The 14,693-nt window shown below is 35.0% G+C and overlaps 1 protein-coding gene across 2 annotated transcripts in view; it reads right to left on the minus strand.

The window, feature by feature from the left end:
- LOC149530440 (uncharacterized) overlaps nt 1–6,255 on the minus strand; it is a 113,135-nt gene extending 106,880 nt beyond the window's left edge. The window contains exons 1-4 of one of the 2 annotated variants that reach the window (XM_089809599.1): nt 5,870–6,255; nt 4,457–5,513; nt 3,513–3,701; nt 3,100–3,342 (exon numbers count right to left, since the gene is read on the minus strand). In XM_089809599.1, coding sequence (XP_089665725.1) covers nt 3,100–3,342; nt 3,513–3,701; nt 4,457–4,944 — 920 coding nt within the window. In that variant the 5' untranslated portion in view covers nt 4,945–5,513; nt 5,870–6,255. The remainder of the gene's footprint in view (nt 1–3,099; nt 3,343–3,512; nt 3,702–4,456; nt 5,514–5,869) is intronic. The other variant, XM_089809600.1, reaches the window with a different exon arrangement.
- Between the last annotated feature and the right edge of the window lie 8,438 nt (nt 6,256–14,693).

Consider the following 14,693-nt stretch of genomic DNA (forward strand, 5'->3'; position numbering starts at 1 on the left):
AAATGTTGTTTGCTAACTCAAAAGGTTGCAAGTTTTCCTTCAGCTAAGCATAATTGAAGTACATACTCCTTCATCCACTCAGTCAAGCGCAATTGCATGGGTACCAAAAAAGCAAAGGATATGGTCTTCATACATTGCAACCTTTACCTATTGTCACATAAGAAAAAGGCCTACAGTGAGGGTGCGACAAAGAATTGGGATCTAGTCCCTGAGTGTTCTGATTTAGAGGCCACAATTGCACACTCCTTGAGTGTTCTGAATCCTGATCTAGAGGCTACAGTTGCAAAAGTTACCTAGGTCTATGTAGATGAACAAGAGGCAACTGTTTCACATGACATGGACATGGTGAGTGCCATAACTGTTGGTTCAAATGAGGTTGAAGGAGAACCAAATGTTGACCTTGATTCCTATGAACATGGAATTGGATATTATGTTTTAGATATGAAATATGGCTTGTGATTTAAATTTTCAGCATCCAATGACATTTAGAGACTTTTGCGAAGTATGAATATGATATAATCTTATATTGACAATATGGATTTGTCATTTTATGAGAATCGCACTTCTAACTGCTTCTTATTCTTGAACATGGAATTGGATATTATGTTTTAGATATGAACATGGAATTGGATATTATGTTTTAGATATGAAATATGGCTTGTGATTTAAATTTTCAGCATCCAATGACATTTAGAGACTTTTGCAAAGTATGAATATGATATAATCTTATATTGACAATATGGATTTGTCATTTTATGAGAATCGCACTTCTAACTGCTTCTTATTCTTGTTCTTATTAGAGACATGATGAACATGGAATTGGATATTATGTTTTAGATATGAAATATGGCTTGTGATTTAAATTTTCAGCATCCAATGACATTTAGAGACTTTTGCAAAGTATGAATATGATATAATCTTATATTGACAATATGGATTTGTCATTTTATGAGAATCGCACTTCTAACTGCTTCTTATTCTTGTTCTTATTATTATTATTATTATTATATGTTAGAACTTTGAAGTTTTGAACCAATGATGAATGAAAATTGACATGTTACATGTATGAATCTATAAATATACATATATACATATATATTTTTCGAAAATGTCTGTATATATACCCACGGTACCAGAATCTAGCCCAAATATATTTTTGCCGAATCCAAGTCCAAACCAGAATCAAGATCAGCTACTTAGATTTTTAGAAACCACATCAGTAAAGATAAACATAACATGAAAGTTGTAAGAGTTGAAAAAATCTAAATTGATCTCTTACCAAATTTGAAATGGATTGAGCATTTCTTCGAGTTATATCTAAAAGAGATCCTTTCAAGCTTGGAAGAAATAGTAAATTAGTTCCTCATTATTACGGTACTCTTGAAAACTAATTTAGCATACAAAATTATTTCAACTCCTCAATGATATAAATTCCATAATGTTTTTCATGTCAGAAGTATGTCTATTTATAATTCTGAATGTATAATTGGTTCAAATTGTATAATCTTTGAGCCTAACTGTGAATTTTATTGAATGCAAGGAAACTCAATTGTGAAATTACATAATAAAGTGACCGATACAAAATCAAATATATTTTTTGTGAATATATATATATATATATATATATATATATATATGCTTGCTTTGACTAAGCATTATTGGTTGTAAACGAAAAGACAGAAACAACCCATGCTACTGGGGCCAACAGCATATTTATAGGGAGAGAAATATTGTGAAGAGTGAATTAATATCCCTTTTTATTTTGTCATGGGAAGAGTGGAACTATTAAATCAAAAAAACATTTGTAGTTGAAATATGCAAATTAAAATATTTGAAAATATGTTTGTTGTTCTGGATCAACTCATATGGAGACTTAAATATAACCTAGTAAACCAAGATATTTGGCATTAAAGAAATTTCTTGGTTGACAGGAAGACAGGCAGTGGGTATCAAGATAGACATATTGTTTTACTCTTGGAATCTGGCCATAGCCTTTGATCACCAAAACAAATGAAGACCCAAAATCCAAGGAATAATCAGATATGTACTCATCCTTTTGTAACAATTTAATGTTTTGAATAAAAAGACCAAATATTGCTTTGTTATTCTGGAACTGTAACATATATTAACTCATAGTTGATTTACTGCCTTTTATTCATGTTGTAATAATCGATAATAAAAGTAATTTTTATTCTTGTAAATGGGTCCATCACAATACTCCCAGATTCAAGTTCCTTAAATTGATGTCTGGGTTGGTAATCCTTATGATGACAGTTGTAAATATATATTATCTGATGGTGAGCATTATATATATCACAAGTTTCATCTTCACTAGATGTTACGTGTAGTCCCAATCAAAATGAAAGAGGAATATGTAAATAAATAGAGAATAACCAACATTATATACAAACGTTTAACAGAAAATAGGATGCAAGTGCCAAAGCATCTTGCTTAAGGAATTAAGCCATATAGTAAGTCAGGAAGTTTAGTATGAGGAACAGCCTTATGCCAACACCAAGATATCCAGATTGTATCTTTTTTTACATCTGTCATAGGTAAACTCTGCATCCTGGCTAAAAAGTTCATAAGCATATTTGGTCAGATGCTCCTGCAAACATGCCCAATAGGTGGGAAGGTTTCCTTATAGCTAAAACCACCCCAGGGCCTAAACCCAACCCCAATAGCAGTTTAATAATGGACTAAGAGTGACAAAAAGCAAATATTGTTTTTGCTAAACCCAGTCCATGTAAGCTCTTTATGCAAGTCCTATACCAAAAGAAAATCATTGATCATATCCTTAAAAAAATGAGAAAATAATTTATCACATTAAATTCATTATATCATCAGTATAAATGTCCTTTTGCCATATGAAATGGCATTCAAGACTTTCACAACCATGGTCTACAAATTTTGAATCTTGATCCCTTGCATGCATACAAAAGAGTCAGGGACCCACTGGGTGGAGTTGAAACTGAATTTTATACCATCATTGTTGAATTAACACCAAAACTCAAATCAATCAATTTAAGTAGATGCCTCAGCAAATTACTATATTTAAAAAGCTTAGAAATTTCAATTTTCATTTTATATAGAATTTACCTGTCCCGCTCACTTGGACAGCGGTTCATTTCATCATTGAACTTCCGTTCATATTCCACTTTGTTAAAGATAACATTATAAATAACTTTTCCATTCCGAGCCCAAAAATAATAAAAGACAGCTGAAGCTACCGATAGAGACAAAAAGCTTCGGCCAATCACTAGTTTGTAGGCATCAGTTTGCATTGTGACTAGAGATAAAAGCAAAAGAAACAATGACATAACACCACCATTTCTTATCAACCTGCATTACAAGACAAGTTTAAAATCAACACAGAACTAAGATAACATTTGTCTGAAATTAACTACAAATGTTAACAATCTTTAATCCCCATACATTTACAGGAAGATGAAAACAAAATGCAATTTCTTCATATTATATCTCTTCTAGAAAAAATGCAAGTAACAACCAACCTGAACTCATTGTACTGTGCCATGGCTCTCCGCAGCATGAAAGAGAGTACAAGAAAGATCAGGAAGTAGAGAACTAGCAATGACAACAAGGCAATTGACCAAGATCTATGAGTAAAACTGCAATTTCCTTTGACTTCATGAAGGAGATGCCTTTCTGGGGGATCTGGTTGCTTTTCTGCTGAAAATAACCTGCAACAAGTTTTATGTTCAGAAATTTCCAACATTTTTCCTTAAATAACAACTTAAATTCCTTTTAAGGGCTGAAAACGACAGATTCAACAGAGAAAGACAACAGAATTCTTCAAACAAAAGAATATGTTTATCTCTTGTATTTTATCTGCAAGTATGCATATGAGACCCAAATGTGCAGGAAATGTTTGTTTAATCAATTGGATGGACTCTCTCCCATACTTGTCAGGCATTAGTTATGCATAACTATTAATAGCATATATCTCTGTTCGTGTATGAAGTATCAAAGGCTTGCGAATGTTTGTGAGTTTCAAACATATCACAAAACTGAAAACTACAGCAGAAACATCATAATTCTTTAATGTGAGCAAACTGTCTGACAAATTATATTGCTAAGTGTTAAAGTAGAAGTGTTAAAAAATTGGTTGTGATTTGGGGTAGCATATTACAAGACATTTCAACTTCAGTGTGAAAGATCTCACACAATGCATAGGGGTCACACTCTCACTATATTGGAGGGAAATTGGTCAAGAGTATTTGGCATGTCACTCAACCGACAGGATGGGAGCTTTTCTTTTTAAATAACCGTTAGACAACTTGCATTGAGGTGCCAATTGTTGGATGACAAATACTGAAAACATAATCAACTTGTATCTTAAATATTATCCACATGTTTAAAATTTAAAAATTTATAGAAGAAATATCATAACCACATAAACCTTTGCACAAATTTGAGTAAGTATTTGGCAACTCACTTTATCGGCTGCTTCACAGATGCACATATGCAAACGATGATTGTTGGCAAAAGTAGGCATACAAGTTTCACCAGATTAGACTTTACACTTTTTGTGCGCTTTTTCAAGTTGAAGATAGTATATAGAACAATCAGTCGCACATTCAAGCAATTGAGCCATAAAGAGAATCCAAAGCAGGCTTGAAGCCAAAAAGTCCATAGAGTACAAAGTCCCCAGATCGAACCATGTTTTCGCTCTGGATTATTGACAACAATTGTCGCTGCCACCCATATCAATCCTCCCACAGAACTCAGCACAGTTAAGTACACACTCTTGGTCTTGATGGGTCTATAATGCCTGTAGCAGAGCAACACAATGTTCCCCAAAATGAATGGAATGCAAGCTGTGACTATCACAGCAGTTACAAAGTAGTCCCAAAAATCCCATTGCTGTTTGTTTTTCATTCTTGGAATTGCATGAATAAAATTAACTTGAATCATCTTCCCCATTTAGTGAACAAGTATGGTCTTCCATGTAGGTATGCCTCAATGGGGTAAAAGCCCTTGTACGAGAATTATGTATTTTGTCCTGAGCACAAATGAGAGGGGGGCTATAATAAGATCAGCCTAACTATTTGCTGGTTCGGAAACCACATCCTGCCTTCTGGCTTTAGCCAGTCTCGCAGATAAATTTGACGTCATTATAAAAAAGATTCGTGTCCATCTCATGAATTAGGCAAATTTCCCTAACACCAAGCCTAAGTATATTATCTCCACAGATCAATTGAGATTACAGAAAACAGAAGATAGTAATCTTTAATATCGGAATCAGATTCCAAGCTCAAAAGATGCTTTCTAGATTTGTCCAGTCTCACTTACGAGTACATCATTCTTATCAAAACTGTAGTATGTCGAGCAAAGACCTCGGTATCAAATTTAAGCATGTCTGACCTAAGCAGTGATAGATGGACATCAGAAATGATTCTGATAAGGAACCCAAACACTGCCTTCTAGCTTTATTTGGCCTCCTTAATGTATGCACCGGCGTTACAAAACTGTTACCCTCACCACATGTAGACCTGCACACTCACCGTCAGAATCTGAAGTGAGTTACTAAAGGTATCAAATTTGGGAAGATTGAAGAAAGTGTGTTTCTATAAGAGTTGAATCGCAAACGTTTGTGCAGAAATAAAACTTGCAGCTCAACAATGTGCTAATTGCACTTGTCTACTTAAAGTTCATTGAAATAAAATTGATTTTCAAGAAATAGGTGGTGCATTGAAGTAGGTTTCTGTAACAATCATACGAAAATAGAACGTATGTCTCTAATTGGCCGATAAACCATCACCGCAACTCATTTTTACCTCCAATTTCTCTAAGGAAAAAATACAAATGCCCAAAAAACAAATAGTCAGTCAGTCCGCTTATCTCATACCTCTCGCCTTCTCAGTTGTGGGTGTTCTCCAAACAATCTTTACATTGCTTCACCAAGTCCTTCTGCAATATCTACCAGGCCATAATCATCAACAGGGTCTTCTTGCAAATGAATTTTGAAATCTTGACTGTGCTTGGAACAATAAGAGACGGTTGGATGGAGTAGGCTTTCAACAACCCTGACTTTGACTTGAATTTATGCAGGGTATTGAGTCAGCAGCAGCGCGTTTTCACCCTTCTAATTTGAATCTACATAGAAGGTTCTCACAATTTTTCATTTACAAGACATTATATGAAGTACTTGAGACATTCAATGACATGAGTTGGTGCAGTCTGTCAGCAATTTTACGTCTCCCTATTCATGTCGTGTTTGACTGAGTCGAATTCGATTCAGTCTTGTGTGTGAGGGGTTAATATTGTCAAGTTGACAATGCCAATTCTCATTGATATGATATGATATGATAGATTTTAATGACGTCTACGAGACTAAAGTAGTCTATGGGACTCATGCAATCACCCTCCCGAGTCACGAGCCAAACTAGTCAGTTGCAAAGTTTTGGTTAACTTGTCTCTTCTTCTCTGAATTTTGATAATCAAATCCACTATTCTCTTCACTTGATCTTCCTCGAATAAATAGTTGAAGTCCTTGTTCTGCAGAATTTTTGTATAATCAGATTTGATGTCGTTGTAAGCCAGGCATTTCTTGACAAAGTGTTGCTCTGTCTCAACTGTTCCCGTATTGCGGAATAAACATGTTCTGTCTACCCACTCTTCCTTTGGAACTTGCCATCTACCAGTTTCACATCGCAGCTGATGTGAACTAGTTCTAATTTGTGCCATCAACATTTTTGCTTTCCAGTTAATATGTGCCCTTATATAGGCCTTTTCATCATGACTAGAAGTGGGATTAAATTCTTTAATGTAATAAGATTTTTTCCGCCCTGTGTGTCTTGTCCACAGAATATTGCGAAATTTTTCATTGACAAACTTCTTTATTTCTTTAATATTATCCGGGCAAGTTTGGATGTTGATATCTCATTTTTGCATCTATTTGTCATTTTGTTTCATCCATGTGCTTTTCCGCCTCACAAGTTTTTCCTCTATTACCAACTTGGGCCAACGATGTGTTTCCAGACCTTGGGTTTTCTTTAAATAGCTTAGCATTCGGATCAATGCGACGACTTCTAATGGAAAGGAACCCACCTCCACCAAAAGGATTTCATACGGAACTGTGGTCTTGACTTTAAGATTGCATGTGATGAAGTGTTTTTGAATTCTTTCTACTTGCCGCCATTTCTGTTTGAACATACTACCGCCCCACACTTCACATCCGTATAGAATAATCGGAGTGACCAGCAAACCAAACAGAATTTTCATGGTCGTCCAATCCCATAATTCTGCGTTCCTGCACTTGTTTTGTAAAGAGTATAACGCCTTCCAGCCCCCTTGGATCCTTTTCAATCTGCAAGTATCCCAGTTGAGTTTGTTATGAAAATCGATGCCCAAGTATTTGTACTCTTCCACAATCTCAAGGGGGTTATTTTCAAACAGAAACTTGTCTTGTATGCCCCTATTCTTCTTTAGTGAGAAGATCATAATTTTGGTTTTGCTAGTGTTAACTTGCATTCCTACCTCATGACAAAAAATCTCTAGTGCTTTCAAGTGCTCTTTCAAACCTTTAGCTGTTCTAGCAAGAATTATGAGATCATCTGCATATAAGAGCAATCTTATCACGAAGTGGGTCAGCTGCACCCCCTCACCATTGGTCTTGTTTATCCACTCTTCTAACTTGTCAATATAGAGCCCGAATAATGTTGGAGAAAGCGGACACCCTTGCTTAACCTCGATGTTGCTGTCAAAATCTTCTGATATCCCTTATGTCATTCTGATTTTAGCTTTGACCTACTCATATAATCTGTAAACCGCTGACCTAAGTTCTTTAGGGACTTCCAGCTCTACCATTCTATCCCATAGTTTATTACGTGGCACTGTGTCGAAAGCTTTTTTAAAGTCCACGAAACAACAAAAAGCCTCATTCTCCGGAGTGTCCCAAAATTTCTCTATCAAATGTCTGAGAGTGATGTCGTGATCTGTAGTAGAGTGTTTCGGTCTAAAGCCTGCTTGCCCTTTTGCACGTTTGCCTTCTGTTTCAGCCCAGTTGCTGATTTTTTGTTCTACCAAGCTGTCAAATAACTTGCCAAATAGTGGATTGATCATGATGGTTCGGTAATTAGAAGGATTGTTTATATCTCCACTTTTGTGGAGTGGGATCACCACACTTGTAGTCCATTTTACAGGGAAACCTTCTCTATTGACACTGTTGAAAATCTTAGTGATGTGTGGTGTGAGGATTTCAGCACCCCATTTTAAGTATTCCGCTTGTAGCCCATCTATATCTTGCGATTTACCAGCAGCTAACCTCCTTATGCCTTGAATAATATCATTTTCGCTGAATAACTCCCTTGTAGTCTCTGTTTCCATGGTACTACGTTCTCTTAGATCACATTCGTAGAGAGTCTTGGCATATTCCAACCATTTGGTTCCTGTTATGTTATTCTCTATCTGAGTTTTTCTCTGCTGAAGCTCTTTCCAAAATTTTATGGGGTTGTTTTTACCAAGATTAATCAATTCTATTCTTCTCTTGTTCACATACTCTTCTTTCTTCTTTTTAATCAATTGATCATACTCTTTTCTACTTTCTTTGTTCATGTTCTTTTTCCAATTCCTTTTTGCCATTTTGCACTCCTCATCAAACCAAGGATTGGCCGGAAAAGTGTTCTTGGCTTCTTTTGTGGCCCTAGATCTTTTACACTCCTCCAATGCTTTAATGATAGTAAGAACAAGATTATCCTTGTCCATGAAATGTTATTTTTCAGACTCAAGATGGTTTCCCAGAACCCTAGACTGCCGAAAAAGAGAGTCTTGAAAAGTATCATGGTTTTCTTGTGTCATTAAAACTTTGCCAGTTGGAATCATCTTCCTCTTCTGTAAAGGTTTTGGGACAATATGTTGATCTTTAAAGTGAGTGGCCACCCTTATCAAGATGGGGTTATGATCAGATTTTAACTCTATGGGGCAATCTTCTATCTCAAAGTTAATTATCTTTGCGACATAGTCTTGCGAGCATATAACATAATCAACAACACTTTGTCCATTGTATCTTTTGCATGTGATTCCACCTGATTTAGGCCACTTTTCCATACCATTGCATATAACCATGTTGTATAGGCAGCATAAGCATAGTAATTCAACACCAAAATGATTAATCTTTCCCATGCTATCCTGTGAAGATCTTTCCCATTTTTGTGTCCCTTCTTCTTCGAGCCAAATTGGATCTCTGCTTTCATTGTAACTCTCTTTAAGATTGAGAGTTTGGTTGTTTGTTGTTCTAGCATTGAAATCCCCTATTATCATTATTTCCCCTAAAGAGCTAAAGGCTACTATGTCTTTTTTTAGTGCAACGAACGAGTCTTCTCGATCCAATCTATGTTTTTTATATATTTTTGAGCCTTTTGGAGCGAAGTAACATATAACCACCCTTGTAGAAATCTGATTCTCTGTTATTTTTATCCAAATATACTACTTGTTTACATCTTCTTTCTCTAAGTTTACAAATCTGCTCCAAGTTTCTTTTATTAGAATGGTGATGCCTCCATGCCCCTTACCATTATCTATCTTTTCATTCCACAGCGATACCTTCTTATACCCTTCAAAATCTGGAACCCTACATCCATCATGTTCATGAGTCTCGGTAAGCATAATGATGTCATTATCTTTAGCTATCGGCCCTAACCCAGGTCCTCTTCTCCAAGGATAACCTCTACAGTTCCAGCTAACTATAGTTAAATGTTCCTGGGTGGGCCCGAGTTCCTATTTATTGCGTGTGATTTTGTTGCTGATTTGGGCTTTGCCATTTTGTAGCCACACCCACTTGCCTTTTCCTCTTGATGTTTTCACTTTTTCCCATTCCTTCCTCCTTTCTTCTTGTTGAGTTACGGTGAGGTCATCATCAAAATATATGTGTGTGCCTCTAAGAAACTTCCTCTTGCTGAAAATGTTATTTTTATCTCCTATATTCCTCATTGTCACTCTAACATGTCTATCTTTCCCTCCTCTAATCCATTTTTCGATTCTTTGAGCTTGTATGGTTGTTCCATGCCAGTCTAATTGGTCTTTAAAGAAGTCTTTAACTAAATCCATTGTTTTCTCATGTTCTCCATAGTCTCGTAGCCCTTTGACAACGATATTTGTTGCTTTCTCATTTCTTTCTTTTTCCTCTATAATCTGTCTCTGAACTTGTTTTTCTATGTTGTCAATAGGAGTGTTTGCTAGCCCCTTTACTATGTTAGCCCATGATCTAACTTCTTCGATCTGTTCTCTAAGTTGATTCTCTTTTATTTTCATATTGGCCATGGCATCTTGTATATTTTTCATTTGCGAGTTTTTGTCTGCTTCCGTAGCCTCTCCTTCTCCCGTAGTACTTGCTGCTGTCCTCTTTTCCCCTACTTCTTTCTTTAACAATATTAATTCATACTCTCCTTTTTCCATATTAAATTGCAATTTTTGAATTTGTTCTCTAAGTGACTTGACCTCCGCTGCCAGCTTCTAGTTATCCTCAGTAACTCTTTTCATTGTGATACTTTCTATTTGGCTCCTCTCTTCAAGTGCCCACACCCTTTCCTTCATAGCTACTAAATCGTTCACAAAGATGTCCGGGTAACACGTCATAGGTGTCCTTGTGGGGCTGTAATTATTCGGTAGCCCATCCTCCACTGTGTCTATCACCTGAGAATTATTTGGCTTCCCTTTACCGTTAATATCTCTGATATTATCAAACTGCTTAATTGTTTTAGAGATTTCAGTCGGCCTCAGACTTTGTTCTCCCTCCCTTGCGTTGTCTGGGGTTTGTGGAATTGGTTTCAGAAGTAAAGCTGCTAACTTCCCTCTTTTTGCATTTTTAAAATTTCTTATCTTTCTCTGCCTAATTATTCTTTTATATTGTTTGGCATTCACATAGATGTAGTTTCCTCCTGTGGGTGGTCCGCTGGCTTGTGATAAGCTCAGAGTGTTTGTGGGTAAATTATCATTTGTCCCTCCAAGATTGAATGAACTCGTGTGTCCGGCTGAGGGTCCTGGAAGAATGAGGAAGCTCCCTTGATTCCACTTGATGATGCTGTTGTGCATTAAACTATCCATGTATGTCAGGACCAAGCCACTATTTCCAAAGATGTCATTGTGTTTCGTAGCTTCTTCCAAACTAGTTTGTTGTTCTGCTATTACGGGTGCCCTGACTATCCGATTCTCTACCACCCTGTTACTATCAGATCCTGTGTTATGCAAGGTGGACCCATCAAGTTCTAACTGTTCCTCTCTTATCTTAGATTGATCAGTCAATGATACTTTTACAAGTATCTTCTCTGCAGATGTTTCTGTGATTTTTCCGTTTGTTCCATCCATGAGGACCATATCGTTCCCACTGGTGCCTTGTTTATATTTTTTTAATGGTGTTTTACCGTTGTAAATTTACCAATGCTAGGAGAAGTAACAAAGGAAGCCTGAACAGGTGCAAAATTATATGCAAGAAAAAGGGAAAAGGCGTACCTGGGATCTGCCTGTCCGCCTATTGGAGGCACATAATGTTGTCTTCAAATGGAACTGAGCTGGAGCCCACTGAAAGAGAGGGACACCATATCAAGAAAAATCATCATCTGGAAGCCCGCCAATATCAAAGCCTTTAGTACTAGATGGTCCCACCGGTTGCTAAGACTGCCAACCAAACCCTTAAATCTGCCCCTGCACTGAACCCATGCCTTGTGGACCCCGTACTGATTCTGGTCTACTATTGGGTAAGATCAATATCATCGAGTCGTCCTCCAACCAACCGCATGGGAAGGGGGAATTTGACGTTTTGATCAATAAGCCAAAACCAACATTGACCCGTAATTTGTCGCAGTTATGGGTTCATTTTGTTAGGAAAACTACATGTCAATGCCAATGTCATTTGGTTGTCGATTCATTTCGACTCTGTTTATTGGTACATTTGTGGAATAGTACATTTGCGAAGATTAGTTAAAATGATTCAATATAATTTTATATTTTATATTTGTAAGTGGTATTAAATTTGTTTTATGATTTATTTGTAAGTTGTATATTGTGCTTAATAATTTATTTGTTTATGTTTTTGATAAATAATTTATTTATTTATGTTTTTGATATATAAATTTTGCATTTGGTTTAGTAGTATTTCTATATCAATGTTTTGGATCACACTGCATGATTTATTATCATGATGCAAGAGAGCAACAAGGAATATATCATGTAGTGCAATCTAGAACGTTGATGTAAAAAATACTACACAATCAAATTCAAAACTATATATCAAATTTAGATGGATTGTGGAAATCTGATAGCTTTGTTTGTTTACTTTTATTTTTTATTGCATTTAACCTTATTTTATTTATATTTATATCATTTCGAATGTATTAATTATTATGTGACATTTATGTTTATATATGCAATCTCTATCTTAACATTAGTATTTGTTATATTGTGGCAACCTTCAAATTAATACTTTCTTATCTTGAGTTAATTTTGAGTGTCTTTGGATTGGTCTCGAGTAATGCATTGTAATACCTCTCAACATGTTTTGATATGTTGGCTTAAAGTTTGGGGATCTTATAGGAACTTTTACGTTCTAGTTTTGTATATAAAAATATGACTATGCCTAAGGTGTTTGCCTAATTCATTCTATTTCAACCATAATAACTTTTCATTCTAGTTTTGGCGATGATAAATGTTTTCGAGTATGTTCCTTCAAGTATATTTATCTCTTCTTGTGTGCTTGTGATATTTTAGGTCCTTGATGTTATGTGGTTACACGATAGATCTATATGTTTACTATATGAAGTGCTCCTTATCAATATTTAGGATTACCTAGATAAATTAGTTATAATGACTTAAGGGTTGATTATGATACCTTGATGTTTATGCCTTAATTAATATATGAATGTTGTTTGATATGGTTTCATAATCTCCTTGATGGTTAGGTTCTTTAAACGTAATGATTCTAATTTATCTTGCCATGACTATTGTTTTGTAATTCCATGTGTGATTAACATTATCTATACATTCAGTTATGAGACTAGCCCTATTTATGTGACAAACTATGATCTAATATTTGTTCTATATCTAATTTACAAATGTTTATGCATAAATGATGTTATATGCACACATGTTTGCTTATTATGTCTTTGCATGACTAGGGATGAAGTTGTAGTCACTCACCTGGTGAGATCTAAATAATATCTTGATCCTAACATATGTTTGAACATATCTTCCTTATGTCTATGTGTATATGCTCATGTATACTTATTCGATGATGTTGTCTTGTAGGTAAGGGGCATCGACTTCACCTAGCCTCACAAATCTGAGTGTACCCTCAAATCCTTAATGTTTTTTGTTGCGAGGATATTACCAAAGTCCTCACAAACATCTCCCTTTGTCGTAGGATTTATGAGTAGTTGGTTTAGCTCACTTGATTGGGGTGTAACTACGATATTGCCTTTGGTGTCTTGTTCTAATAAGTCAAGTTATGTGGTTTTATGTTGACATTCTTCGTTGATGAATTCCATGATACTTGACTGACTTGTGTTGACTTTTTTCATTCATTTACTATCCTCTTAACTTTTTCTACCTTAGGGTGAAGATGTGTATGATATATTATTGGCTTTGATTTAAGACCCTTGTATGTTTGTTAAATAAGGATATGATATAAACTTTGTGTGGTGATTAATAGTTATATAAGCATTAATGTTTGTTAATACACTTGGTTGTTATTTAAATAAATATGAATACTTAAATAAATGTGATGTAGGTAAATATATGTAATATAAATTTGGATTACCTAAGTATACATATTATATGGGTGCACACATGTAACGCCCTTCCTAGGAACCTATGAGAGAATAACCTAGCCAGACTAAAAGCTGACATGATAATTTTTTTCTAAACCTTAGACATAATTAATATTATATGAATACAAAATCAAGATATATTATAACTTTATTAACTCATTATTAAATAAGATTCTTGCAATCCATCTAGCTTCTTAAAGGTTCCCAAGATGACGATACATCAAGAACCCTAATTATGTTACTAAGTTTTCAAACCAAAATCAACACCTTAAGATTTAATTTTATTTATATCATATAAGATGAGAGGGTAAGAGAATATATAACTTAACATACACAACAAATCACTCCATTCTTGAGTATCACTTACTTTGTATTTTGACCACTATGTCCAACACTTGTACCTATACACAAATCTCAACAACTAGGTAAAAATATTAGATACATGAATATAAATAGACACTTTATTGATATCTTAGCTATATGAATCATTATTGAAATTATGTAAGACATGTACATTCATATAAAGGACAAACCCTAAGAGACTAGACCTAAGCCTTGAGGGCTCATCATTGATGGCCTTGCCTAGTTCATGTTCAGATACTTTATAGTTTGACCATTGACTTTTGGACCATTTTGACATGCTAGTTCTTAATAAAGATGGTACAAGTAAATCATATAATATTAATTCCTAAGAAGGTACTATGCAACCCTTTCTAGGCTAGAGTCCCTAACTAGTCTCCTCATTAAGTGCCACCCACTTAGGTCACATAAGGATGATACCAAGAAAATTTTTTTAAAAAAAAAAATAAATAAATAAATAAATAAATAAATATATATATATATATATATATATATATATATATATATATATATATATATATATATATATATATATAGCTAATACCTACCTAA

This window comes from Cupressus sempervirens, chromosome 11, assembly GCF_028749045.1.
Source record: "Cupressus sempervirens isolate cs-2001-9-10 chromosome 11, ASM2874904v1, whole genome shotgun sequence".
Lineage (NCBI taxonomy): Eukaryota > Viridiplantae > Streptophyta > Pinopsida > Cupressales > Cupressaceae > Cupressus > Cupressus sempervirens.